Source organism: Centropristis striata, chromosome 9 (assembly GCF_030273125.1).
Source record: "Centropristis striata isolate RG_2023a ecotype Rhode Island chromosome 9, C.striata_1.0, whole genome shotgun sequence".
In the NCBI taxonomy this organism is placed as follows: Eukaryota; Metazoa; Chordata; class Actinopteri; order Perciformes; family Serranidae; genus Centropristis; species Centropristis striata.
The window spans coordinates 13929014-13956863 of NC_081525.1; the positions used below are offsets into that span (position 1 = coordinate 13929014).

The 27850-nt window shown below is 37.4% G+C and overlaps 1 protein-coding gene across 3 annotated transcripts; it reads right to left on the minus strand.

Moving 5' to 3' along the window:
• Positions 1 to 498: 498 nt before the first annotated feature.
• podn (podocan) lies at positions 499 to 27359 on the minus strand. Of its 3 annotated transcripts, none has more exons than XM_059340600.1 (12): positions 26605 to 27359; positions 21248 to 21318; positions 17691 to 17984; positions 17470 to 17563; positions 12824 to 12888; positions 9945 to 10054; positions 9681 to 9837; positions 9419 to 9534; positions 8059 to 8272; positions 7439 to 7882; positions 3865 to 4013; positions 499 to 1001 (listed from the first exon to the last, which is right to left on the minus strand). In XM_059340600.1, exons 3-12 carry the CDS (start codon positions 17964 to 17966, stop codon positions 863 to 865), a joined length of 1764 nt encoding a protein of 587 aa, XP_059196583.1. In that variant the 5' UTR covers positions 17967 to 17984; positions 21248 to 21318; positions 26605 to 27359; the 3' UTR covers positions 499 to 862. The 3 variants fall into 3 exon arrangements, with proteins under 3 accessions (XP_059196583.1, XP_059196582.1, XP_059196585.1); XM_059340599.1 differs by lacking the exon at positions 26605 to 27359 and adding an exon at positions 24466 to 24784; XM_059340602.1 differs by lacking the exon at positions 26605 to 27359 and adding an exon at positions 24496 to 24598.
• Between the last annotated feature and the right edge of the window lie 491 nt (positions 27360 to 27850).

Genomic DNA, 27850 nt, shown 5'->3' on the forward strand with positions numbered 1-27850 from the left:
GCTAATAAGCAACTAATTAATGCTGAATAAGTGTTACCCAATAACGGTGCTTGAGATGATGAATCTTTTAAAGCTTCCCAAATGTGAGTTTTTGCTCTTGTTATTTTTTCTTTTATATATCATTATCACTAGAATTAAAAAAAAATGTTATCTAACAAAATGAAGTGAAAGATTTTAGGCTTGAGATGCGCATTTGTCATTTTGACGTATTATAGACAAAGAAATTGATTGATTATGTAAAAAAAAAAAAAAAAAAAGAATGTCAGAATAATCAATATTGAAATTGAATTGCAGTCCTATTGGAGAGTACTTGTTGCAGTGTTTGGGGTTGCTGAGGCTTCATTGGTTGCTTCAACTGTTAAGCTTGTTATCCTTGGTTTTAAAAACACTATTGTATTGTTTCACAGTATTTGTAAATCATTTGTAAGCCAAGGAGACAAGGCAGCCATTAACAAACTGACACAAAGCAGACAAAGACACACATGGTGTTAAGGTGTCCTTTTTCACTCTGCATATATCTCGGGTGGTGATTCTGAAACAATTACATGGGAATTTTCACATTGACTTGTATTGATGAATGTCAGATAAAGAAGCACAAAAACATTAGATGATAACTGTTGTGTGTCAGCAGTTAAAAAAACAAACAAATATTTAAAGCTCAGATATAAAGATATGCTCTACTAACCAGCCCAAAAAAATGGAAACTAAAGTAACTTCATCCGGCATCCTGCACCAGAAATATCTACCTCAGCAACAATACAATAATGGACCTGGGAAGTGACATTCACAGGTTCATTCCCATTTCAAAGCCCTTCCTGTCCTTGACACAATGCAGTCCAATGTCAGTTCAGTTAAGCACGACTTATGTTTCCTGTTCCTCCTGCATCTCCTCTCTTTTAAAGGGAAGGTCGGTGTTTCCGGTGCCGATGTCCAGCACCTGCAAGTTGGACAGGTGTGCGAAAGAGCTCTCGTCCACAGAGTCCACAGACAGGCGGTTAAACCTTAGAGGAACAAAAGAGAAGCATTTGTGAGGTGTTTTTCCTCAATTCCTAAACAGTTGATGACAACCCCCAGTTGGGAATCACTGACATATAGGACCGTGCACTTAACCAGATATGATGAAACTGCAATTTTAAATATGTTTACAGTGCAGTAACTTAACATATTTCATGCTCAAATGCATATTTAAAAGTATAAATAGGAATACAAAAGGTTTGAAGGAAATAAAAAAATATCACTTACTGTGATTTCTTTTTTTTTCAGTGCAAGAACAGCAGACCAACATTAATTGAAAAAGTAATTTTGTGCATTTTTACTACACACATTTAAGATTTCATGCGCAAATGCAGTAGTTGTACTGAGGGCCACTTCAAGTGAGGGTGCGGGCTGGATGTGGCCCCCGGGCCTCCAGTTGCCCATCCCTGCTCTAATTTATTGAGATGCACCTGTATGTAACAATCTGAGTGGGTTCATTCTGCACAATGAGTACTTTTACTTTTGATACTTTAAGAACATTTTGATGCTGATACCTTTGTACTTTTACTTCAGTACGTTTTGAATGCAGGACTTTTACTTGTAGTGGAGTAATTTCACAGTGTGGTATTAGTACTTTTACTTAAATATGGGATCTGAATACTATTCCCACCACTGATGACAGACTTCACTTTTTAAAAAATGACTTTTCAGAGGCTAAAAGGAAAATCCTGTCACACAGAAGAGACGGTTAACAGACAGCAGGTGATATTTACAAATGACATCTGTCATCTGACAGCTTTGCTCCACTCAGGGATCAGTTCAGTGGGACCCATTTGTTGATGCCACACTGAACCACCCCCACTGTAATGTTTTAACTCTATGGAGTCTAGGACTATTTTGTCCATTTTTGAATCCTTTTCATGTATTTTTGTTTATTTTTTTTACTTTTTTGGTCATTGTGTGTCTGTTGTTGTGTCTTTTTTTGTCATTTTGTGTCTTTTATGGTCATTTTGTGTCTTTTTTGTCATTTTGTGTCTTTTTTGCGTCTTTTTTTGTCATTTTGTGTCTGTTGTTGTGTCTTTTTTTTGGTAATTTTGTGTCTGTTGTTGTGTCTTTTTTGGTAATTTTGTCTCTTTTTTGTCATTTTGTGTCTTCTGTGTCTTTGATGGTCATTTTGTGTCTTTTTTTCTAGTCATTTTGTGTCTTTTTTTGACATCATGAAGAAGTCGTGCTCCGGCGCTTTCATGGAGTGGATCAAACATCAGCACAGGTGTTCCACTGACATTCAGATAAAACATCAAATCAAATGAGTTCAGAGCCTCTTGCATCTACTCCTATCTATCAGTGAAAATGCTTGCAACAGACATGCAATTAGTGAAAACACACACACACACACACACACACACACACACACACACACACACACATAAATCCTCCATCCACTCCCCCACTTACTAAGCATTCCAGCAGCTCTAAATTGGCTCAGGCCAAAGGTTTCCAGCTGTGGGGGGATTTTGGTGAAGAAAAAAAAAATGTGGCAACAGCTGATATGAACAACACGAACAGCACAACAGCCTGGAAGGGGTCAAGGCCCGTAAACACAAGCCATAAAGCAGCCAACCTGAGGTCAGACTGACAACCAAACGGAACAAAAGCCTTGAAATCTCTGGTCCGAAACCTCTTTACTCTGCTGTCTGACTGCTGCTTTCAGCTGCTGTGATTGTGGGTATAAGCCTGAGCTATGTGGAATAAACCAAAGTGGAAAATTTGCTGAATGCACACAAGAGGAGGAGATGGAGAGATTAGATACCACATTTCAGTACTCTGCAAAATGAAGTTCGGCCAGACTGTCCAAAACAGTAAATTTAGTTGATTAGTAACAGACCAGGACACCAGGGATATTTTCATGAAAGTATATCACAGGGTTCACTTTTATGAACTTCCATTTATAAGGTTGACAGATAGTTTTGCAGTGTTACAAAATTATAAATGAGTATTTGGCAGACATGTTTATTTATTTTTTTAGAGTGAGATTTATACCACTGTCTGGTAATAATGAAGCTACTGCCAGCTAGCTTAGGAAATCAATGTGCTTGGCCAAGAAATCTGGTACATAACCACACTAAAGCCCAAAGGTGTCATTTATAATCTATTTGTGCATGAATTAAACAAACAACATATAAAGTTGTGATTTTTATGTTTAAGAGTGTTGGAAGGCATATTGTGTTACTTTTGGACAAAGCCATGCTAGCTGTTTCCCCCTGTTTCCAGGCTTTGTGCTAAGTTAAGCTAAGCTAAGCTAAACAGCTATTGGCATTAGTTGTCATATACCATGCAGACAAATAAGTGTATTTCCCACAATGCCATAATAATACTTTTCTGGAATTGTGTCCTGAATACAATTGTGAGGTTTATGCACTGTGAATGTCATCTTTCCTTGGACACTTCTACAAGTACAGAAACCTTTTCATTGTGACTAAATTCACTCTGCACTGATTGTAAAAAATCTGTTTTAAAGAAGGGGAAAGAGCACGTCTACCCATCTGCAGCTGTCCCTTGAGACTCGCAGAGCAGTATAAACAAAAGCAACAATTTCCTCACAGCAATTCTTCGGTCGCACTTGCACAATCATTTCCTGAGTGGAGATCAATCCAAATGGAAAAGAAAGTTATGTAAGGAGCCACCCACCACATTTCCACAAAGCCCTGAGAGCAGTGAAGAGTGTCAGGTTAAGGCCTATCCCCTCCTGCATGTGTTGTGCAGCTACTTTGAAGTAAAACAGCTTGTGCAAATAATCATGGAGGTTTAATGAAGTGTTTAAGGCTCATTTAGTAAGAAAGAAAGAAATGGCAGTTATGGTGAATAGCAAACGGGTTGTGTGTCTCTTACCGGAGGAAGATGCCCTTGATGTTTGGAGTGCCTTCAAACGCTGAAGCAGGAACACTGGAGATCCGGTTACTCTGCAGGTAAAGGTACTCCAGAGACTCAGGCAGGTCGGAGGGGATGTGTGAAAGCTGGTTGCCAGACAAGTCTAAGGTCTGAAATTACAAAATGCACAATGAATAATGAATGTGTAAATAACAACACCCCATTTCACTTCAGAAACAAATTCAAACCATTGCACTGCAAAAAGCCAGCTCTTAAAAACAAGAAAGAAAGTACAAAAATTAGGTGTATTTTACTTAAAAGTAGCAAAATTATCTGCCAATGCAACAAGAAAATTTGACTTGTCAAGACTTTCCAAAACAGGTAAAAATATCTAATCTCAATGAACCACAAATACCTTTTGTGCAACAAGTGCATTTTTCTTGATTCTAATGAAATACACATTACCTATTTTCTCAATATGTTGAAAAATATTCTTGAATTAATAATAAGTAAATGCTAGAGCCATCATCTTGACATAATGATATTTATAGGCATTATATTTCTTGAAACCAGCAGTCATACTAAAAACTAGTGAACTTTTCTTGATACAGCTACAAAGATTTTTATCTGAATGTAGAATATTTTTCTTCAGATTCTTGAAATAAGGCAAAAGCCGCGGAATCTTTATATCAAACAAGTGAAACAGTCTAAAATAAAAACTGCTGACTAAGAAGAACTATCTTATCAGACAAAAAATAAGCATATATCCCCTTGATCTAAGACAAGGATGGGCAACTGGAGGCCCGGGGGCCACATACGGCTCGCACCCTCACTTGAAGTGGCCCTCAGTACAAGTACATGCATTTGAGCATGAAATCTTCCAAGTGCAGCGTAAAAATGCACAAAATTACTTCTTGTAATTAATGTTGGTCTGCTGTTCTTGCACTGAAAACAAAAGAAATCACAGTAAGTGGTTATTTTTTATTTGCTTCAAACCTTTTGTATTCCTATTTATACTGTTATACATGCATTTAAGCATGAAATATGTTAAGTTACTGCACTGTAAACATATTTAAAATTGCAGTTTCATCATATCTGGTTAAGTGCACTGTCCTATATGTGGCCCTGTGGTAGTGTTGATGAAAAATTGTGGCCCCCTCCAGCATTTAAGTTGCCCATCCCTGATCTAAGATATTTCATCTCACTTAGATTTCAGTTTTTGTAGTGTGTTACAGGTTCTGCTTTTGCTTCGACTGTTCTCCACCTGCTTTGAGTATTACAAACTTACTTAAGTACTCTGAGACAAAACAGTGTGGATGGTTGATTGATTGGCTCTCCGTAGGGGTCATTATTGAGACTGTTCAGCATTGCACACTCGTAGGCTAGCTTCATCTTGGTTTATTCAGATGTTTTTGAATCCAGCTCCCCCCTTGCTGCTATTGACATTTTCTGTACAAACTAGATTTCTGCCTTCTTTTGAAGGATACAGAAAAGGGATAATGAAGCTCAAACTGCTTTACTTCCATAAATACTGAAACATCCCTATGGTCATTCTTGTAGCCTAAGGCTGGTTAGATGGAGACGATCTGGACAAAAAAGAAAAAAGTGGCGTTGTGTTTTCACTTTTTATTCCACATTTAGACGAGCATCTTTAGGGCGAAATCTGCATGCATATGGTGACACAAAAGTCTGTGAAATTCAATATAGTATGCACGCCAGGTGGCTAGGTGTTACTGTGAAGCCTTGCCACACAACACCACCAAGAGCTTGAGCATGCATAGACACTTCTCTTCTCTCTTACTTCTCTTCCTAGTACACTCATAATTTTATTATGACAAGTGGTTGCACGAAATAATTTTATCTGAATCTAGATATTTTTATTATGTTGACTGGACTTATATATTTTAAGTACATTTTTAAAAATTATATTATGTAATTCTTTCTAAATTATTTTGAGTTCATTTTACTCAAATTTTCTTAGTAAGTCCAATTAAACCCACTTTAAATTAACTTAAATAAATAAAATTAAAATGTTTAAATTGTACCTTTTTTTATTAAGTTGATTCTAATTAAATATTTTTTAGCTGTCATACATGACAGAGAACCACAAGATGTGTAGACCACCAACTTTAACACAACAAAGCAGAAACACACTGCTCAGATTCTGTCAATCATAATCATAAGGATGGAATAAACAGTCTAAACTGACGAAAAAAAATTAAATTTGGATGAACTTAATTTTTTCAAGCTACATTTAATTAAATAAAATAAGATTGTCAAAATTCTGACAATATATGTTGAAATTACATGTATTTTATAAGTGGAGTTAAATAACACATAATTTCTATTAAAATATGCTTAAATAATATATGTAACATTTACTAAGGGTCAAAATCACTTTTTTCAGTGTAGTGCAAAATAGCCTACAGTTGAAAACCAAAACATGGCCAGAGGAGGAGGTCGAGCTACTGCTGCAAATACCGTTAGATAACAAGGCCACAAAGGCAAAGAGGGAGTGGATTGGTAGTCCTGTCAGACCAAATATGTCGATATATGGACCAAGTTTGTTAGTCAGTATCCAGAACCTGGAGGGACGTCATTTGTCTGTTGTCCATGTTTGTTGTGGTTTGCCTGGACAGCACATGGATGTTACATAAAAGCATACGCGACGAGAGCCAGCATGAGCTGATCAGAGACACTTTTTAGGGCATTTTTAGCCCTTTAGAAGGAAACGCATCATTGGAGCGTTTTTAAGATTTCCACCTTGGAGGGTGGTTTAATTTTTTTGCATTTTAAAGCCCCAAAAACACCGTCGCCATCTAAACGAAAGGCACATCTGATAAAATATTTTGTTGTTTTCAACCAAGAATGAAGCTCTGCGTTTGTTCCGGCGGAATACGGTAGTCACGCCTGCTTGGCTGTCAGCTGACCTGAGAACTGCGCCAAGCCCAACCAATCACTATCACACACACACAACAAGGCGGTCCATTTAAACTGTTCTGCCTCTCATTCCTCCTGCATCGCATCACTCTGCTGCACACACTGTTGCGTTAAACCTCCCTCCACCACCCCAAGTGCCACCTGCACAAGCCAGAGCAACAGTATTTTAGGATGAATTATTTGCAATGTTGTAATGTCTGCAAGTGCCAGTACTATTGCATGTAGCATATTCAGGTTCTGCTCTGCATGTCCCGGGAGAATGAATGTTGCACCCTCTTGCCAGAATCTGTTGCATGCTGCAGAGATACTGCCTGATTCTCTCTAGAGCAGAGCCCACACCGCCAAATACAACTGTACAAACCATCTTGCAATGAATGGTTAAAATCTATAACGAGAGTATTCCTGATTGAAGTGTTGTCGTGTAAACAGGCCCTAAAAGCCAAACCAAGTTTGATGTATTTGAAATCCAACCCTGTAAATACAGAAGCAAATAACGCTTCCTGGTACAAAATATATACATACATTTGAAATGATTTTTAAAACACTGTGGAATTGCAAGGAAGAACCCCATACTAACGCTTCACAAGAATCTCAAGGGCTGCAAAACCATCTTGCACTCACATCTGACATGTTTCTTCCTCCCCCAGCTACTCACTGTGAGCGCACTGAGCTCCATCCAGGCTCCTTGGTAGGCTGAATTCAGTTTAAGCAGGTTTTCACTCAGGACGAGTTTTCGTAGCTTATCCATGCCCGTCAGTGCACCGTCCGGTATGGAGTTCAGCTGGTTGTTCTTGATTTCAAGCGTCTGCAGGCTGCGAGGAAGACCCATAGGCAAGGAGTGAAGGCTGTTCCCTGACAGATCCAGGGTTTCTAGGATACGCAGCTTCCTAAAAGAATCGCGGTGCAGCTTGGGGCTTGTCAGCTTGTTGTAGCTAAGGTTGAGCTCGGTCAGGGTGTACAGCACTGCCAGGTCGTTACGGCTTATTTCAGCAATTGAGTTGTGAAGCAACATCAGGGTCTTGGCCCGCCTAGGCAAGCCCCTGGGAACCCGCTCCAGCAAGTTGTTGTACATGTGGAGAGTGTGCAGTTTCTTCAAGCCCTGGTGAAAAATGCAAATATGTTCCGCATCAGGTCAAAATGTCTAAATTTGACAGATGCTCACAGCAAAGCAAATGTTCCAACAAAAAAATACAACGTGTGGTATCCATGTTTTTACACAGCTCTGCTACACTGTAAAAGATCCAAAAGAATTTGAAATTAAAAAAAGAAATGTACCTGGAAAGCAGCCGGGTGGATGGAACGTGAGCGTAGCTTGTTATTGTGAAGGAGCAGGTACTCAAGGTTTCGGACAGAAGTAAGAGCGTCTCCTGGGATGCTACGAATGGAGTTTTTCTCGAGGTGTAGCAGCACTAGATTGCGAGGCAGGCCCTTGGGGACGATGCTCAGGTTGTTATTTGACAAGTCCAGACACTCCAGGCTGCTCAGTTGGCTGCCAGGAGAGACGGAGAGAAAGTCATTGATCGGTTTTGTGTAATCTCTGTGGTGGATGCTCTTCTTGTCTAGTACCCACTTGAAAACACATAAATCAAGCCTTTTCTTCTTCTACAGTTGGCAACCGTTTGGATATGTTAACCCCAGGAGGTTACCTGAATGTCTCATTGTCCATGCCCTCATTGCTCAGCATCTTATTTCTTTCTTTTTAGCTTCTGTAAAGCACTTTGTGATTTTATCTGTGAAAAGTGCCATATAAATAAGCTTTACTTACTTACTTACTTACTTACTTACTACTACTACTTACTTTAAATGTATCATTTTGTTATGTTAAATCTTGACCCAAAAAGTAGCTTATGCTGTCAGCCACTGGCGTAGCCAGAAAAAAGACATTGGGTGTGCACCAGCAATACTGGGTGTGCCAAATTTATTACACCTCCACAAACATTCAAAAGAATGTGTCTCTGGAATACAACATTATTAACACAACAACAACAACAACAACATATCCACACATTCTCTTCAGTAATAGTCAACAGTTAGTTCACAGCAGGTCTAAACATTCACTTGTGACGTGCTCTCAAATAAATCGATAATGCTACCTATACACCAGAAGACTTTGAAAAGATTTGGAAAAGACTCCTGGAAGTCTATCAGGCACATAGCAAGAGCAAGTTGTGACAGGCAGTGACAACAGAATACGCAGTAAACAGTTCATGTTGGGAAAAACATCTTTCGCAACGACAGACAACTGACAGCAATTTTTGGGTGTGCCAGCTGCCTCTGTGGGTGGCACCGGCACACCCTGGCACACCCATGGCTACGCCAATGCTGTCAGCTAAATGTAGTGGAGTAAAAAGTACAATATCTGCCTCAAAATGTTGTGGAGTAGAAATATATAAAGTAACATGAAATGGAAATACTCAAGAAAAGTGCAGGTACTTCAAAATTGTACTTAAGTAGAGTACTTGAGTAAATGTACTTAGTTACATTCCACCACTGCAGCTGTCCATATTTTTAAAAAAGTAGCAGTGTAGTCGTGTTGCTAAACATTTTGTCGACACGATTTTGGAAACACATAAATCAAGCCTTTGCTTCTTCTACAGTTGGCAACAGTTTGGATATGTTAACCCCAGGAGGTTACCTGAATGTCTCATTGTCCATGCCCTCATTGCTGAGCAGGTTGTTCTGGAGATACAGCTCCCTGAGGTTTGGCAAGTTATCAAAGGCCCCCGCTGGGATTTTCTCTAGCTTGTTACTCTGTAACAACAAGAGAGATGCTGATGCTATCATCATCTTACATATTTATGAAGGAAGAGAAACAAGATGCATATCATCTACATGCATCATCATACATCATACAACATACATCATATATCTAAATGCAAACTTAACATGTGCTGGACCTTCAGATGAAGACGGTAAAGACTGGAGGGCAGGTTCCTGGGGACCGTCCGGAGGAAGTTGCTGGACATGGTGAGGATCTCCAGGCTGCCAGAACCATTGAATGTATTTTCAGGGAGCCCTGCATCAGTCAGCTTGTTGTTATGGAGATACACAGACCTGGGAGCCATGATCAAGAGACATTGCCATGTGAAAATGTACATGATTCAAGAAACGAGGGGTATTTTTATTTTTTTTATTTTTTTTACAAACGCAGACATACTTACTTCAGTTTTGGTTTATAACCAAATGTATATGGGTAAATCCTTGTAAGCTGATTTGCAGCAAAATCAGCACTAACCATAGAGGGTGGTAGGACTTTTGGTGCTGAAGTGAGCTGCAAGGACAAGAAATATGACAAGACATTGTTACTGTAGAGTTGGCAACCAGTCAGTTGGCTGATCAGTCAACGTAAGTGTTTGTATATGTATTTTGTATATTGTACATGTTTTTTTTTTTTTTGTTTGTTTGTTTGTTTTTTGTTTTCGTAATTCTCTGCTTTTTTACATCATGGCCAGGGGACTACAGATGAAAACTAGTTTTCTTTTGAATTGCACTGTCCCCTTTTAAATAAACTAATAATAACCAATCCTCCCTGAGTCCTCAGCATACTGGCGTGCAAGACACTCTTTATGTTTCATTGTGTTTCAATTGAGTTTAAATTGTGTGTTTAACTGTGTTTTAATTGTCTTGTGTTCCCCTATCTTATTTCTTCCTTTTTAGCTTCTGTAAAGCACTTTGTGATTTTATCTGTCAAAGGTGCCATATAAATAAGAATTACTTACTTACTTATTTACTTAAAATGTATAATTATAATTATTATTATTTTCTTTTTTTTTTTTTTTTCGGGCGTTCCCGGTGGCACACCTGGTAGAGCGCGTACCACAGAGGCCCAGTCCTCGCAAGTGGGCGGCCTGGGTTCGAATCCGGCTCGGAGCCCTTTCCCGCATATCTTCCCCTCTGTCTCCCCCTTCACTCTCAATATCTCTCCTGTCAATAAAGCTACAAAAATGCCCAAAAACAATAAAAATTAAATAAAAAAAAAATAAAAAAAGTATAATTTCTTTATGTTAAATCTTGACCCAAAAAGTAGCTTAATCTGTCAGCTAAAAAGTAAAAAGTACAATATCTGCCTCAAAATGTTGCGGAGTAGAAATATATAAAGTAACATGAAATGGAAATACTCAAGAGAAGTGCAGGTACTTCAAAATTGTACTTAAGAAGAGTACTTGAGTAAATTAACTTAGTTACATTCCACCACTGCAGCTGTCCATATTTTAAAAAAAGTAGCAGTGTAGTCGTGTTGCTCAACATTTTGTTGACACTATTTTGGAAAAAGGCAAAGATAAACCATTGTTTTGTTTTGTCTGATAAGCTAAATTGTCATTTTTTAAAAACTCTTATCAGTACTCATCTCTCATTTCTATTTCCACTGTTTTTTCACTATCTTGTCAGCCTCTCATAATAACAATCTGATTCAGTTAGTGGCAAAAACAAGCACTCCTGATGCCACCGCAGCGCTCTCACTCAGTACTGGAGCAATTTTAAAAATTATTGTCACCATTAGTGGCACACATCAACATGGGAAAATATAAATAATCTATAATCTATATAATCTAATATAAATAGTCTGCCCATAGAGGTGGAAGAGAAAACACGCATGGATGCTCATATAAAGGTTATTTTATGGGCATGTGGCTTGTTTTGAAAGATAATGACTACCTACACTGTAAAAAAAAAAAAAAAAAAAAGTTTTACGGTAAAAAAAAAAACGGCAGCTGTGGTTGCCCGAATTTTACCATAATAAATAAGGTGCAACTTTTTCTAATATTACAGTAAAATGATATTAGCCCTGTTGATTTCACGTTTAAGATTGTCATTTTATTCCATATTTTACTGTAAAAAAAAAAGGTTTTCCATCAAAAGAAACGCTGTTTTGCCATATAATTGACCAGAAACTACTTTATAAATGCTGCATAAATTAAATATTTTACCAAATAAATATTACAGTAAATTTGTGTTAGAGATATGGTGTTTAGTATATTTAACAGTGAGATTTTTTTTTTTTTTTTTTTTTTTTTTTACAAAAAATAAATGCAAAAATTACAGTGATGGCTTGTATTTTACTGAAAAGAGTACAAATGCTGCATAAATTAAAGATTTTACCATTGAATGTATACAGTTTATTATATATTCAGTATATTTTTGTTAGATATATGGTGTTTAAAACATTCAACAGTTAGAAAAAGTATTTTTTTTAAAAAGATAAATCCAAAAATTATAGTGATGGTTTATATATATATTACAGTATATTTTTGTTACAAACACAGTGCCAGTGTATTTTACAGTAGAGAAATGTTTGTATTTTTTTCAAACAAATAATATTATACATACATTTATGGTGTTTCATTGTTACTGAAACTGAATTAACCCATTTATCATTTTACGGTCTTTTACTGTCATGGTTTAGCAGTTTTTCACCTTAAAATCTTTTTTTAACAGCGTATCTTGTGGTTTATGTATGGAAATACGTCATCATTTTCAAGTTTTTTCTTTTTTCTTCCTGTTTGGAAGGCCAAGTACCCATCAACATAAGCAAGGTTTTCTTCACATGTCACTCTTACTAGAACCAGCGCTACATTGTACAAAATAGCAAATCCGAGAAGCACTGGTGAGATTAGATGTTCATTTAGAGCTCTCTCCTTTATAACATGGTTTATGGATTAAAGTAGCATGGGTGTCTTTGAGGCTTAGTGAGCACTTAAAAATCCCCTATTCTTCCTGTATCCCGTTTGCCTATTCATCCCTGTGAAGGCACAAACAAATCTGTCCATCCTTTCTCCTCGCTCTGTGTCCAAAAGGGTCAGTAACATTTTAGCTCTCACCAGCTGGCACAGCCATACTGGAAGTGATTACAAGCATAAGCTCGCACAGAGTGTATGAGAGGAGACTGCCACCTCTTTCTGCCAGCTGGCACTATGTTAGCGTTTCAGAATAAAATAGAGTTAAGATGTGAGATGTGATACAGAAAAGATAAAGCGGCAATTGCATCACGAAAGCAAATAATTGATAACAAACACATGAGAAAGTCTGGTGTGTGACTCACCTTGTTATTTGCCAAGTATAAATAAGCCAACTCTTCAAGCATCTCAAAACCTTCATCTTGAAGACCTAAACGAGAAAAACATACTGGATAACAAATCAGTTTGCCTCTGAGCTTCACAAGCTGATAAACAACAGTGTGTGAAGTTTTCCCAACGCACATTAAATGAATCTTAAATTATATGAAGGCATGTCAAGAATTTTTTTAAACTCTGTCTATTGAGCTATAGAAAGCCAAAGTGATATCATATCTGTTTGACTTGATACAGGCTAATATGTGCAGAGGTGGATATTGTATATCCCTTTGCTCATTTGAATTGTTTTGTACAGTCTAGATCAGGAATCAGCAACTTTTGCCATGATTTTTGTCCAAAAAACAAGAAGAAAAATCCCCCTGGAGCTGCATCTTTGAGCCTTATAATAAAAGTAATTTGCCAATTTCTCGCTGCAAATCAAGCAAATCACTCACTGAAGCACTGGCAGTGAATGTAAACCAATCTGTCTTTTTTGTTGTAGCTAGTTTTGGCAAAAAGGCTATGATTTATGTTGACAAAAACAGGGATGGGCAACTGGAGGCCCAGGGGCCACATACGGCCCGCACCCTCACTTGAAGTGGCCCTCAGTACAACTACATGCATTTGAGCATGAAATCTTAAAAGTGAAGTGTAAAAATGCACAAAATTACTTCTTGCAATTACTGTTGGTCTGCTGTTCTTGCACTGATAAAAAAGAAATCACAGTAAGTGGTTATTTTTTATTTGCTTCAAACCTTTTGTATTCCTATTTATACTGTTATACATGCATTTGAGCATGAAATATGTTACGTTACTGCACTGTAAACATATTTAAAATTGCAGTTTCATAATTTCTGGTTAAGTGCAGTTAAGTCCTATATGTAGCCCTGTGGTAGTGTCCATGGAAAATTGTGGCCCCCTGCAGCATTTAAGTTGCCCATCCCTGGACTAAAATATTATAGGGTTTATATTTTTACAATTGGGGAATGTAAGAATCACTACAACAATGTGAATTAAATTGAAGATAAATTATATTTTTTTTTTGTCAAAGCAAACAGGGAGAGGGACCAAAGAGCCACACCTGGCTCTGGAGCCCCAGGTTGCAGTTGGTGACAATGATTGTGCTAAATTTATATTGCTATAGGCTAAGTAATTGTTTACCATTAAAACGCACACCAGTAAGCGATCACATCACCGTTCATAACACATTGATGTTCATGTGCTCATTTTCTCTCTTTTGTGACTGCTTAATTCTATTCTTCTCTAATAAATAACAGATTGTACATTTCTAATTTTTAAATTAACTTGAGTTGTAACAGGGTAGGCGTAATAAGCCTTTTCGGTCCAAATGTTTATTATCAATTTTCTTTCTCTGTTAACTTATTATTTACTTTTTTTCTGGTTTGTTACTTCTGTTTTAATGACCTGTATTGACTGAAATAAACGGAAACGAAACGAAACAAAAATGTGCTGCTTCTAAATTCTTCAGTTTACTGTCAGTAGAGTGAATAATAATGATAATAATAATAATACATTTTATTTATAGAGTGCTTTCAGGTTACACAAAGAATCTGAATTCCAGATTTCAACCTTTTTCTTTCAGGACAAAATTGCATCTTTACATGCTTTCTTTACAAGGCTAAAAGCTCAGCTACCACCTATTTGCAAATTACTGCATAATTATTGTTTTTGCAACTCACATTCTGTTTAATACACTGCTAACCTTTAGACGGTAACACTGGTGATTTATGTATACTCTGTTAAGATGGCGACTCAGTGCTAAAAGAATAATTTGTACATGCTCTTCTGGGTTGGAGGGGGGAAAAACGTCAATCATTACTCTACAAAGTGGGTGACTAACAATGGTGCAAAGTGTGATTGACATTACAATCTACCAGTCCTCATCCAATCATCCAAAAGGAGCCACCAGTCACGTCAAAGGTCTGGAGAAGGTGGCTATTTGCTGTTTCCATGGTTTCATTCACCGCTATGTAGAAACTTATAAAGTCCATACAAAGTAAAGCATATTAAGATCTTAACTCATATACAACAACTTCCTTACTTACTACTAATAAGCAATAATTCTGAGGTTATTGAGGGAAAACTATTAGTTAATGACCTACTGGTTGTATAATAAGGCCATGCATAATAAGGCATTAATAACTACTTAATAATGACTAATTAAGAGCCAATATGTTATTTATTTGCATGCTAATAAGCAACTAATTATGAAGCACATGTGGATCACTATGCATCGCTGAACCTCATACTTTTCATTTCGTTGCCCGGCTAGTTTGTCTGCAGGATCACATTTTGTGTTTATTCATGTTACTCTCCTAAGATCCACCAGTGTAAACTATGGCGCCAGTAATTTTCCCTTATCAAACCAAACACTGTCATGCAAGAATAATAAAATCATTCAATGGTACACACAGCTTGGTGAAATTCATTGCATTCTCCATAATATGCATCTGGATGACCAGATACAGTGTATGGTATGAACCCAAAGAATGATTATTCTGCTCAGGGTTATGGTGTACAGGAGAATATTTTGTGGATATTGTAAATATCTACCAATGGCATATTTCTAGTTAATAATGAGGCTGACAGAAAAGTAGAAGGAACGTGACCAGCAGATGCCTGAATTATATAAAGCTGCAAATTATCATTTATGGGTGTTAGTAGCTAGTGTAGGTGTCATAGCTGCCTCGTTTCTACTGCATGGTACAGCTCAACTCAAATGGCTCAGCTTCCTTTTGGTGTTAGGTACATTTCATGTCGGTGGGATTCGTAGCCACACTGCAAAAAAGGTGTGTCTAAAAACAAGATAAAAACACTAAATCTGAGGGAAATTATCTTGCTGCATGGACAGATAATTTCACTTGACAAGATTTCTTAAATTAAGATTATCAAATCTAGAAATAAGCATGTTAAACACTTAAAATAAGAAATTAACTCTTAAAACAAGATAAATTAAAGCTTACAAAGATTTAAAAAAAAAAGAAAAACCCAACAACTTAGATTTAGAAGTGTTAGATGATTTTTCTTGTTTTAACCCTTTGATGCACAACATATTTTAACCCCTTCTAATGAACAACATGGGTCAAAAATGAACCTCATTCATTCCCCATGTTATTTAATGCTGCTGTGTGTTTCTGTGCTCTATCTTTTGATATCAACTTATTTTATAATTGAATATTCCAAGTATTCTTTAAATATCAATATATATCAGATTTTTCATTAGTTTTAGTTTTAATTTCATTGTCAATTTTTGTTTTCAAATTCAGTTCGTTTTAATGAGTTTTTTAGAGTGTGTTTGCTAGTTTCAATTTGTTTTTATTTTCTGGAAAATGCTTAGATTTAGTTTAGTTTTTATTAGTTTTAGTTTTTTAGTAATGGGGTATTTGTTGGGTGCCAGATTCAATGAGGTCACAATAAATGTTGCCTTTATTTCCTTTGTCTTACCCATCTCAGCCCCGATAAGTTTATTAAGTCATAAAACCAGATAAATTAAATAGGTTTCATATCAACCAAAAAGGTTTACATATGAAAAAAGTTGACAAAGATGAAAACGGAGGACATTTTTACTATAATTTTAGTTAGTTTTAGTAAGTTTTGTAATTTTTAGATATCTTTTCTAAAAACTCGTCTTTATTTTTATTTCTGTTAATGAAAATGTTTTTTCAATTCTAGTTTTCATTATTTCGTTAGTTCTCGTATTATACTATAATAACCTTGGTCCACAGGACATCATGTTGCAGAGGTGACAGTGCTGGTTATAATTCACTGGCCAATCACTGGTCTGCAGTGTTTTAACTTAACCTTTAAGCATTTGGTTCAGCTTGCTTGGTGGTGTAGTGTAAATCCGTTGAAAATATATGTAACATTAAGAAAATTAATGCATGAGTGCATGACCTGGCACAAGGTAAGATATCAGCTTTATGGGAAAGAAAAACTCATTAGACAAGTCAGCTTAGCATATCCGAAGAGGAGGCTCTGGTTGATACGATAACATTAGAATAGGAATCTGACCTCCCATGTGTGCTCTTATATCAAAAGTAGAACATAACAGGAAATTACAGGACAGTTGAACCTTAGTTACAAAGAAATAGTGACGCACAAACCTGAAAACTAAAAAGAGAAGCACAGGGTGCTGCCTCCTCAGTGTTGTTCTGACTTTTGTCATCATTGAAATTTGTATCTGTTTTTGATACTTGCGAAATAAATCCCGCACAAGGCTGTAATTCGAATCTACTTGGTCGTCAAGTGTTTTCCTTTAAAGATTTTCTACGACAGTGGTATCAAAAAAAGCTGCTGTTCTTGACTTTTGCTAATGGAAAAGCAAAAAGGAGCATGTCGGTTTGAGTCGAATCAGGTTGTACCACGCAGTGGAAAAGAGGCATAATATAGGGATATTAATTAATCCGACCTCCCAAACACATAGAAAAGTAGACGGTTCTGCAGCTGCTTTTGTACATTTGTTTGAGAAAGGCTTGATTTTAAAATGCCAAAATCAAACTCAATATTGGCACAACCAAACAGCATCTCTACTCAAGATAAAAAAATCTCCCAGAGGCAGAATAACTCCCCTCAAGGTTCCTCTGCTGTTGTGTTTAGACTGTTTTACAGTGTTTACCGTCTGATGTTAGCCAGTTGTTCTGAAGGTTGAAAGTCTCAAGCTGATGCAGATGGGAAATGTGCTCCACTGTTATCTCCTCTATTTTGTTGTTCTGGCATCCGGGGACAAAATATAAAGAGTAGACACAAGAGCAGACGAAGGTTGGCACTTTCTCATTACTGAGCAGAATTACAAAATGTGGATGTGTATAACTGTTCGCGTGTGTGTAAAAAAAAAACCTGCAGAGAGAGCTGGCGAGTTTTGTCAGACAGATCGGCTGGGAACTCTATGAGGTCGACTCCAGCGCAGTCCACTGCTCCTTCTGTCGTACAGCTGCAATCCGCCGGACATTCAAACGGCTCAGATTTGGTCACCACTGTTGTGATGTCGGCTTCCTTTATTGGCTCTTCCTCCTCCTCTTCCTCTGGTTCGAGAGGGGCCTGGCAATGTACCAACACCCAGGCCAAGAGCAGCACACTCAGGGCCTGCAGGATGGAATGCTTGGGAAAGGCCATGTCCACTGCTCAACTCTCCTGTTGCACAAGCACATGGGCAGAAAAGTTAAAAACATCAGGAGTGTTTTGTCCCTGGAAGCAGGACCTTGTTCAAGCTGCAATCTTTAACTCTATGAAGTCTTTGGGCTATTTATTCCATTTTTGAATCCTTTCCATCCTGCCTGTATACACCACTTAAAAATGTTTAAATGCCATGTTGGTATTTTTTTTCCCCAGCACAACCTCACCTATATGACCTTATAATAATTTATTTTTTATTCTGACTTACTGGATCAACATTTTGAACCAAAAAGAAACAAAGAAAAAACAACATAAATGTGATCTTGTGATTGTGTGTGATCCTGTCATCCAACTCTGGTTTTTATTCTACCGGACTCTATTTTATTTGTGTCTTGTGTGTTTAGCGTAACAATTTTGGTCATTTGTGTCTTTTTTGTGTCTTTTTTCATCATTTGTGTCCTTTGTTGTGTCTTTTTTTTGTCATTTTGTGTCTTTTTTTAGTCATTTTGTGTCTTTTTTTGGTCAATTTGTGTCTTTTTCCAGTCATTTTGTGTCTTTTTCCAGTCATTTTGTGTCTTTTTTGTCCTTTAGTCCAACATAAAATGTGATTTTGAATCTTTTTTTTACTTTCAAAACACTATCATGCTCAATAAAGAATTTGAAATGTTGCAAATGTTAACAAAGGTTGCAAATATAACATATAAGAGGGTTACATCCAGTTCTATCATTTTATACTAAATATATTTGACCTTGTCTCCAGTTTTACTTGGTATATCATTCATCATCAAACTGAAACTGGCCTTGTGGAGTTTACAGCCAGAACTTTAGAGGTAAATTTACAGTAGGGCTCCACGCTGCTTTGTTTTCTAGTCTGGATGTCATGAAGAAGTCTGATTTGGAGCTTTTGGAGACTCCAGAGGGTTAACACACAGACTGAACAACACAGTGGTGGCAACTTGTCACCTCAAGCATACTCAGTTTTATCATCTATTTTACTCAAAATGGAACCTTCATTTACAAAATAAACATCCTGTGTATTGAAGAATACTTGAAAGTAGCAAATGAGAGCATAAACACATCAGGAAAAATGTAACTTAGGTAATAAATCAAGAAAGAAGTAGCGTAATTTTCTGATAAATTTCTAAAAAAAAACAAAAACATCAAACTTCTTTTTGTGACCAGAGGAGTCGCCCCCTGCTGGCATTTAGAAAGAATGCAGGTTTAACCCTCTTCCATCTCATATAGATAATGTCAAATATATTTAGTATAAAAATATAGAACTAGAGATTATCCTCATTGTACCTGCTATATGTAATATTTGCAACCTGTATTCATACTTGCAACATTTAAAATTCTGTGTATTGAAGTATAATTTTCAAGATCAGATGTTTATGTTTTCCTTTGTTACTTTTGGGTTCAACATTTTTACCAAGTAAGTCAAAGTTAAAAATTAATCATCAGGACATATAGGTGAGGTAACGCTGAAAGAACTGATACCAATATAGCATGGTGAAGATTTTTAACAGATTTTTTAAAGGACATAATAGCCCAAGATTTCAGAGGGTCAAAGAATACTTGAAAATAGCGACTGAAACTATAAACTCATCAGGAAAATGTTAACTTAGGTAATAAATCAAGTAAGAGGTAGCGTCATTTTCTCATAAATTTCTAAAAAAAAACCATCAAACTTCTTTTTGTGTCCAGAGGAGTGGCCCCCTGCTGGCATTCAGAAAGAATGCAGGTTTAACCGACTTCTATCACATAAATGTGTTGGGGTGTCCCGGTGGCTCACACTGGTAGATCGCTTACCACTAAGGCTGAGTCCTTGCTGCGGCGGAGCCGGGTTCGAATCCGGCCTGAGCTCCCTTTGCCGCATGTCTTCCCCTCTATCACCCCCTTTCACTCTATCACTTTCAATAAAGCATAAAAAATGCCAAAAAAATAATCTTTAAAAAAAAATGTGATCTGATTGTACAGAAGAAGTAGGTTTAGATCTAGATCTATAAAGAGTAACATTACAACTATATACTCAATTATCTCTGCCAGGTGGGAGGTTAAATTGGTAACTCTAAATTGCCCATAAATGGGAGATTAAAGAATACTTGAAAGTAGCAAATGAGACCATAAACTCAACAGGAAAATGTTAACTTAGGTAATAAATCAAGTAAGAAGTAGCATCATTTCCTCATAAATGTCTAAAAAAAAAAAAAAACTTTTTGTGACCAGAGGAGTCGCCCCCTGTTGGCATTTAGAAAAAATGCAGGTATAACCCACTTCCATCACGTGCATGTGAAGATGGGATAGCAATGATTGTACAGAAACATATGTTGTTATTCAATTTCCCCGTTTCAGCAATAGCAGCATCAATAAAATAGTTTTCATACCCGAGACTGGAAAATTTGTTTAATTACTATTATGCCAAAATATGCCTAATGTCGCTAATTTGCATAATACCTAAATGTATATCTATTGTTTGTGCTGTATTGAAATGAACAATCTCCACTTAATTTAGCATCTTTGTGATAGTGAAAAGACAAATAATTATTTTTCATTTAAGGGGTTAAGAGACTTGAATATCGCCTCACTTTTCAGGCCTGAAGATTGCTGCTTGGATGCACCACTGAGTTCTTCAGATAAAGATTTTGTTTGGAGCAGCATTGTGTTGTCTGTCTTACCTGCAAACTTTGTAGAAAAATCTAACTTCAGTTTAGATTTATTCACACCCAGGTCAGCAAGTCAACTCTGGTTGTGATGCTGAAGCTCTGCAACTGACATGATTTATAACTTTCTTCCATATTTTGTTGCAGCACCCCAAAATCCAAATTTTCCACACGCTCTCTGTTGATGTTTAAAAACTCGACTTAGTTGTCATGATGAGAGAAGTGTTTTGGCAGGATGCTGACTGATCTTAAATTAAAATACTATTTCAAGGCCAAAAGCTGTATATTAGTATTTTGAAAAGGGCACTGCAGAGATCAGACATGTCAAAATCCATTTGAGTCAGAGGGCGTCAGTCTCATGAAAAATAATCAGGAAAATAGTAACAGTGACGTTATCAAATCCTAACCCATCTTCATTTTTTTAGCATGCTCTGGTGTGACGCAGCTCCAACTTCTGAGGTAAATTGACTGCAGCATTAGCCTTCTAATGAGTTCAAACTAAATGAGTGCTCCTCCAAATATGTTTTTACAATTATAGTTTATCGACCTGTGTTAACAAAATTGCATCACCATAATTAAAACAAGTATGTAACTAATGGAGGTTTTGCATTGTTTACGCACCAGGTCAACAAAAAGACAGCTGGTTCTCTGTCCCCTCTCTCTGCTGTGTCTGAAGCTTCAGTCCTCACCAACTGCAAGAGACAACAAACATGAGCATCACCCATTACACTGCAAAAACTGGAATCAAAGTAAGATGAAATATCTTAGATCAAGGGGATATATGCTATTTTTTTTCTGATAAGATAGTTCTTCTTAGTAAGTATCTTTTATGTTCGACTGTTTCACTTGTTTTAAGTGTTTTGGTCCTTAATTATCTCAATAAGATATTACAGCTTGTTACTGACATAATATGACCTATACTGAGAAAATACATGCTTGAAACTAGAATATCAAAAGTTACAAAGCTGTTTCATCAACACTTACAAGTATAAACCTGCTATTTCAAAGTAATATTTTCTTATTTCAAGCATAACTAAGAAATCATAACTTTGACATAATTTTACCTCTTCACATACTTAAAACAAGCAGCCAGATGGAATAAATTCTTTTATCATCAATGAAACAACACAAAAGTGTGTATTGTTGTGTAGTATTATGTAATTAACTAGTACATTGGCACATATCTGTAAACTGATAAAACTAAACTTGATATTTAAACATTTAACAACAATAAAAAAAAAAAATCACTTTTTATTAGTTAGAATACACTAATTCTAAGGTATTTTTGGGTTCGTTAAGATTAGATATTTTTACTTGCTTTGGAAATTTTTGACAAGCCAAATTTTCTTGTTCCATTGGCAGATAATTTTGCTATTTTTAAGCAAAATAAACCTAATTTTTGTACTTTTTTCCTTCTTTTTGAGAGGTGGCTTTTTGCAGTGTACAGTCCACTCTTACTCTCCATTTCCAATCATTTCACACACAAGCATTCACAGAAATCGACCAAGAAAGTCTGACATCAAATCTTCAGGTATAAATCAAATAGTATAGTACAGGGTTGCTCTTAAAGTTGGAATAAAATGTTATTTACCTCTTCCTATGAAACGATTGTGACAATTTATGTGATGATTTACTCTTGACAGAAAGTGTACATTTTCTCAAAACTTGTGTCACAATGAAAACTAGAAAATTTCCCCTGGGGAAATTCTGAAAGGGCCACGGGGGCAACTGCCGGTGTGTGTACACTTTGATGAGATTCTTCAGAGATTTCAAACTATGCCCTTAAACCTCAAAATGTGTGTGTGTGTGTGTGTGTGTGTGTGTGTGTGTGTGTGTAGCGAAAATCGCATAAAGTTACCTGTGTGTGTGTGTGTGTGTGTGTGTAATTAAAATCACATAAAGTTACCTGTGTGTGTGTGTGTGTGTGTGTGTGTGTGTGCACGTGTGTGTTTGAAGCATATGTATGCATGTGTGAGGAGTGTGCGTGCTTAAGCACATGTGTGTCTAACACATGAAACACATCAAAGATCAAAGGCAATCAGATCAAAGCAATCAACAGAATTAATTGACACCTGTTCCGGCATAGTGACAGCAGAGGTGGACAGACTGAAATTTCTGGCCTCGAACAGAAAGCATTTTTGGCAAAACCATAATACCTATTATTGATCCGACTTCACTTTGAGCATCCTGAGTTCTTCCTGAACGTCTACATGTTTGTTTTTTTAAGAAAAATTAAAAAATAGCTTTGTTAGAGCGATCTACAAAAACTGTAAAAATGTCCCTTTTTCTGAAATCTTCCTGCGTTTTTAATATGGGAGCCAATGAGGCTGTTGGTGGTTTTGGTGGCGCATCTGTGCGTCCTACGCCCAAACTATAACTCTAACAGCTTTACCACAGGATTGTGAGTGAGAAGACAAATTTTCCTACGTTTCTATGTATAAATTATCTCTGTAGACCGAAATTTGCGGCCTGGAGCGCAGTTTTCAAATTAATTTTTTGACAATTTCTTCTCTCCCTCTACACTCTGGCGATGATGTCACACACTGTGACACGAACATTCCGTGCAATACACACCCATTATAATCTCAGAATTTCTCCAAAAATGATCATGGTCATTGATCAGGGATTGATAAAGAACTGTATGACCTATCGAAACGTGGATTAATACACTGATACACAAGACTTGTGCCTACTGTTTAAAGTTTAAATGGAGTCTCTAGGTGAAATTATGCCGGAGAAGTAGACGTTTAAAAATCTCCAATTTTTGTTCTTTTTCGCTCATTTTTTGTCGGTCGTCCCATTCATTTCAATGCAAAATTTTGGGCAGTTTTTCGTATTCTGTAGAGAAAAGTAATAGCACACCGATCCAGATCAAACCGCACGTTTTGATATATAATTTGTCCTGCAACTCTTCAAGATGTAGGACTAGTAGCGGGACGAAATTGCGTCCGGAAGAGGAAGAAGAAAAAATCCCCACTATAACAGTAGTAGCTATTGCTGTATGGGACCAGTGCTCGGTGTGATTGCCCCGAGGCCCTAATTAAAGCATAATTAACAGAGGATTGTGTCTGAAAACAAAATGTATTCCAACTTTATGGGCGATTGTGTATAAATCTACCCTTTTGGTACACAAGAGCAGCAGTGTTTATGCAAGGTTGGGGTTTTGGCAGAGCCACAAGTCAGCCTTTTAATCTTCTCCAACAATGTTGATAGAAGTATTCCAAGTGGACATTCAAACTCAGCTCTCAAGGCAAATGTCTAAAAGCCATCCAACAGATGAACCTTTTCCGTTCATTGTTGCATCACAACAACCAGATAAACTGTGGCACACACACATACAAACAAGTGCACACACACACACACACACACACACAATCTACACAGCAGCATGCATACACCCACAGCAAATGAAAAGTAAAAGCCTGTGCACTTTCCTGCACTTATCACAACGTGGACCCTGGCTAGAATAAAAAACAGCATAGCATCCAGAGGTCACAGATCGGTCTGCAGCCTTCACTAAGACACAACACTCTCATGCTACCTTATAATTAAGAGGCTTGAATTGAGGCTATTTATTAGCAGAGATGCAGAGCCATTTGAAAGTCATCATTTTTTGTTTTCATGCACATTCTTGGCTGTGCAGAGGTCAAAAAGTGGCTTTACTGCACTGTTAAGTAGTCTGACTTATCTGAAATACACATGCCACATTGTCATTGTCATGCATGGATGAATGATGCTGACACTTACAGATCAGTCTAAGCTCCATATAACATAACAGCCACCCATAAAACATGCAGCAGTAAAGTCTGCAAAAGCAGCGTTCTGGTCTACTACTTTACCCCGTCCGACCAAGGTTTTCTGCAACGCACTGAAGTCTGACGTCCAGTCCAAACACGGGCTGTCCCATAGCAGGCGAGGAGTCACACAGCCACACCAGATACCCTCCAGATGTGTGAGAGAGAGTAGGAGTGGGAGAGGGAAAGTTAAGAGAAAGAAAGGAAGGGGAACATGTGAGAGTGAAAAGGAAGGGAGTGAGTAACAGAGACAGCTCCGACCTGAATGGGAGCCAAAAACACAGATTCTTTCCTTTTTTCTCATATTTTTTCCTCGAGAATTGATTTTTTTTTCTGCTGGTCTTTCCAGTTTAGTGTATTACGGTTCTGTTGTAATCACTTGGTGAATTTTCCTCTGGATTCAACAGAAATGTACCAGTACCACTTGTGAGATTGTAATCATAGATAGGAGGAATAGGAGGCCTGCTACGGTGCATATTTGTCTGTTATAAACCAGCCTGAAACATAGTCTTGTTCTCCAATATACACAAAGGAGTTTATTGATAAAAGATGTAAACAAGCTGGATAAATCTGTGCTTCTATTGGTTAACATGTTCTGAGATAACTTTCATTTAGGGAGGAGTCACATGAGTTGTCCTAAATACCCTACTAATAAATCCAAAGAGTAGAAGAGCAGCCTGCCAGAAAGGGGCGACAGGATATGATCTAATGTCCCACGTGTTTCTGGATCGAGCCTCTTCTTCAACAAGCCCACCTCCCATTAGGCCCAATGTGTGAACATCTGCTACCTTTACAATGCATCAGCAGAGTTCACTGAACTTCAAAATTACATGTGGAAGAGATGTAGGATGCTTTATCACCATCGGGAGTCAAAATATGCTTATTTTCTTACTTTCACACGTCATTTCTCACCTTCTGTTTCTGACAAAACAATTTTCTGTGAGTGAGCAACCATTAAAGCTTTATATAATCTCCACTAGGTTAGTAAAAATGAGAAATAAAGCTTATTAGTTGCACTAACACTGTTGATTTTGTTTCAGTTTTTTGTGGACATTAGAATTAAACTAACTAAATGGTTGAAATTCAGTTAATCTATTCCATATTAACAACATTTATGTGACAAAAAAGGGGATTAGATAAGATGATCAATATCCCCTTTATGTCTGTACTCCTAAATATGAAGTTACCATAAGGTGACAGTTAGCTTAGCTTAATCACAAAAGTACAACTTATATTTATCAAATAGACCAAAGTACTTAGATCTTAGATACATTTAGTGGAGGTGATTGGTGACCAGAGAGATCTGTGCTTCTAGAAGTATTATATTTCTACCGAAACAAAAATAGTAACAGACCGGGGGAACATAGGACCTATGTCTGTATGCCTATGTTCCCCAGTCTCCTACAAAGGGGGGAACATAGACACGCTCCCGGCTGACTGCCAGGCTAGCTAAGATAAAATAAGGCTGGCTGTACTTTAATATTTATCATTCCTGTGCAGCAAGAACACGATATTAAGTGATAGCAAGCTGGTGAATGACCCGCTAACAGCTAACTGCAGCTAAAGCTACAAACTACTTGATTCTTCTGTAGTTGTTCAATCAATTTTGGTAAACTGGCATTTTGGTAATTGTCCAGCTACTGGAGGAAGTACAAAAGAAATATAATTCCAACCAACAGGCCAGTTAAAATGGACAAAACTGCTGAAAGAACACATTTTGTTGGTTGATATTGTATTGATCATAATCTTAGAAGATCACCTAAAGGCAGTGCATGTTTTTAGGTCTTTTGTAAATTGTATAATCTATGAAAATCAAAATTACTTTATTCATAGGCTTCAAATAAGGCATTTTAAGCTTTGTTCCTGTTATAAGTTGTACATGGCCAATTTAGTTGTTTCTGTTAGTCTTAGTTATAAAAAAAAAAATACCTGTATTTTCTGTAATACATGTACTGTAACGGGTATTGTGCGAACCCAAACGCAGTACAAACAAGGCCCAGAAACGAAGGTCAGTTAATGGTTTTATTAACTGCAATCCGGCAAACACACAGTTCAATGGCTTGGCAGGTGGCTTGGTCAGGACGGGCAAAAGTTCGTAAACCAGAAGGCAGGCAGTCCAGGCAAACAATCCGAAGGGGGGCAGGCAGAGCTCGTAGTCAGGAACAAAGGGTAGAGGTAATTTACCAGGCAGCAGGCAGAACAGGCAGGTCGAAGTCAGGCAGGGTCGGAACCGGGAAGACAGGCAGATGAACGCTGGAAAGTCTCGCATGGCAAAGAACAATCTGGCACTGAGTGAGTGTGAGGCTGGAGAATATATACTGAGCAGGCAGGAGGGGCTGATTGGTGAGTGAGGGCAGGTGTGTGATTAGTGAGTGTGAGCAGGTGTGTGTGATCAGTCAGTGGAAGCAGGTGTGTGATCAGTGACTGAGAGTGGGTCTGGTAATCAGTCAATGGGTGTGGTGAGAGTAGAGCAGTGGAAAATTACTGAGTCCATGGGGAAAGGCTGGAGCAGACTATGACATGTACAAGATTAAAAGGTTTGAATTGATGTAGAAAAAAGGTAACAGTTTGTTTTATGGTTTCTTTATTTGCCCACAAAAGTCTAAATTAAGATGTTTCCAGGGACAGCTACTTCATTTATTATGCATCATAAGGAGTGTTGAACGTGTTCATTTGATAAATTTGAGAAGAAGAAAAAAATACAATAAGTTGATATTGTAGAAACCTCTGAATGTTCTTTCTATTAGAGACAGGGTTGTGAAAGAGGCCTTTAATCTCACACAGAGCACAAAGTGAGTGATTCACCAAGATCCTTTCAGGGACATCGACACAATCTGCGACTTTACCAGTGATTACATTTATCCATCTAGTTTTTGTGCTCAATCTTAAACTGAAATGTTTTGTCAAGTGCATCTGGACTAAAAACTGAGCAACTGCAGTGATTTCCTAAAAGTTGACCCTAGTATAAATCTCCCGCTTAAAGCTATTTGTGCTGGAACTGCAGATACCAAGTGTAGACAAGAATGAAGGCAATGATGAATACTACCACAGTGGAAGATTCTGGGTCCCTTGTGGTTACGGACAGTGTTCGGGTTTTGGGAGGCTCACTTGCTGATCACATGCCTGCTGATCTGCTGTTTTCAGGCTGGGAGTGAGAGAGAGAGAGACAGACCTCGGTTTGTAGCCTTGAGTCCTCTCCTGAGACGGGAGAAAACACACTCTGATTCGTGCTCTGGTTATTACTCATCATGTTTTCTGGCAGGCCGTTTCCCCCTCTGAGGGGCTCCGGTCACTGCGTCGTGTTTTTAATAAGTTTCCACTGTTTCAGTGGAACATGTTCAGACAACTTTCTTAACCCTTTGATGCACAACATGGGTCTAAAGTGACCCGACAGAGTTTTTATGTTCTATATCTTTTCAATAAATTATTT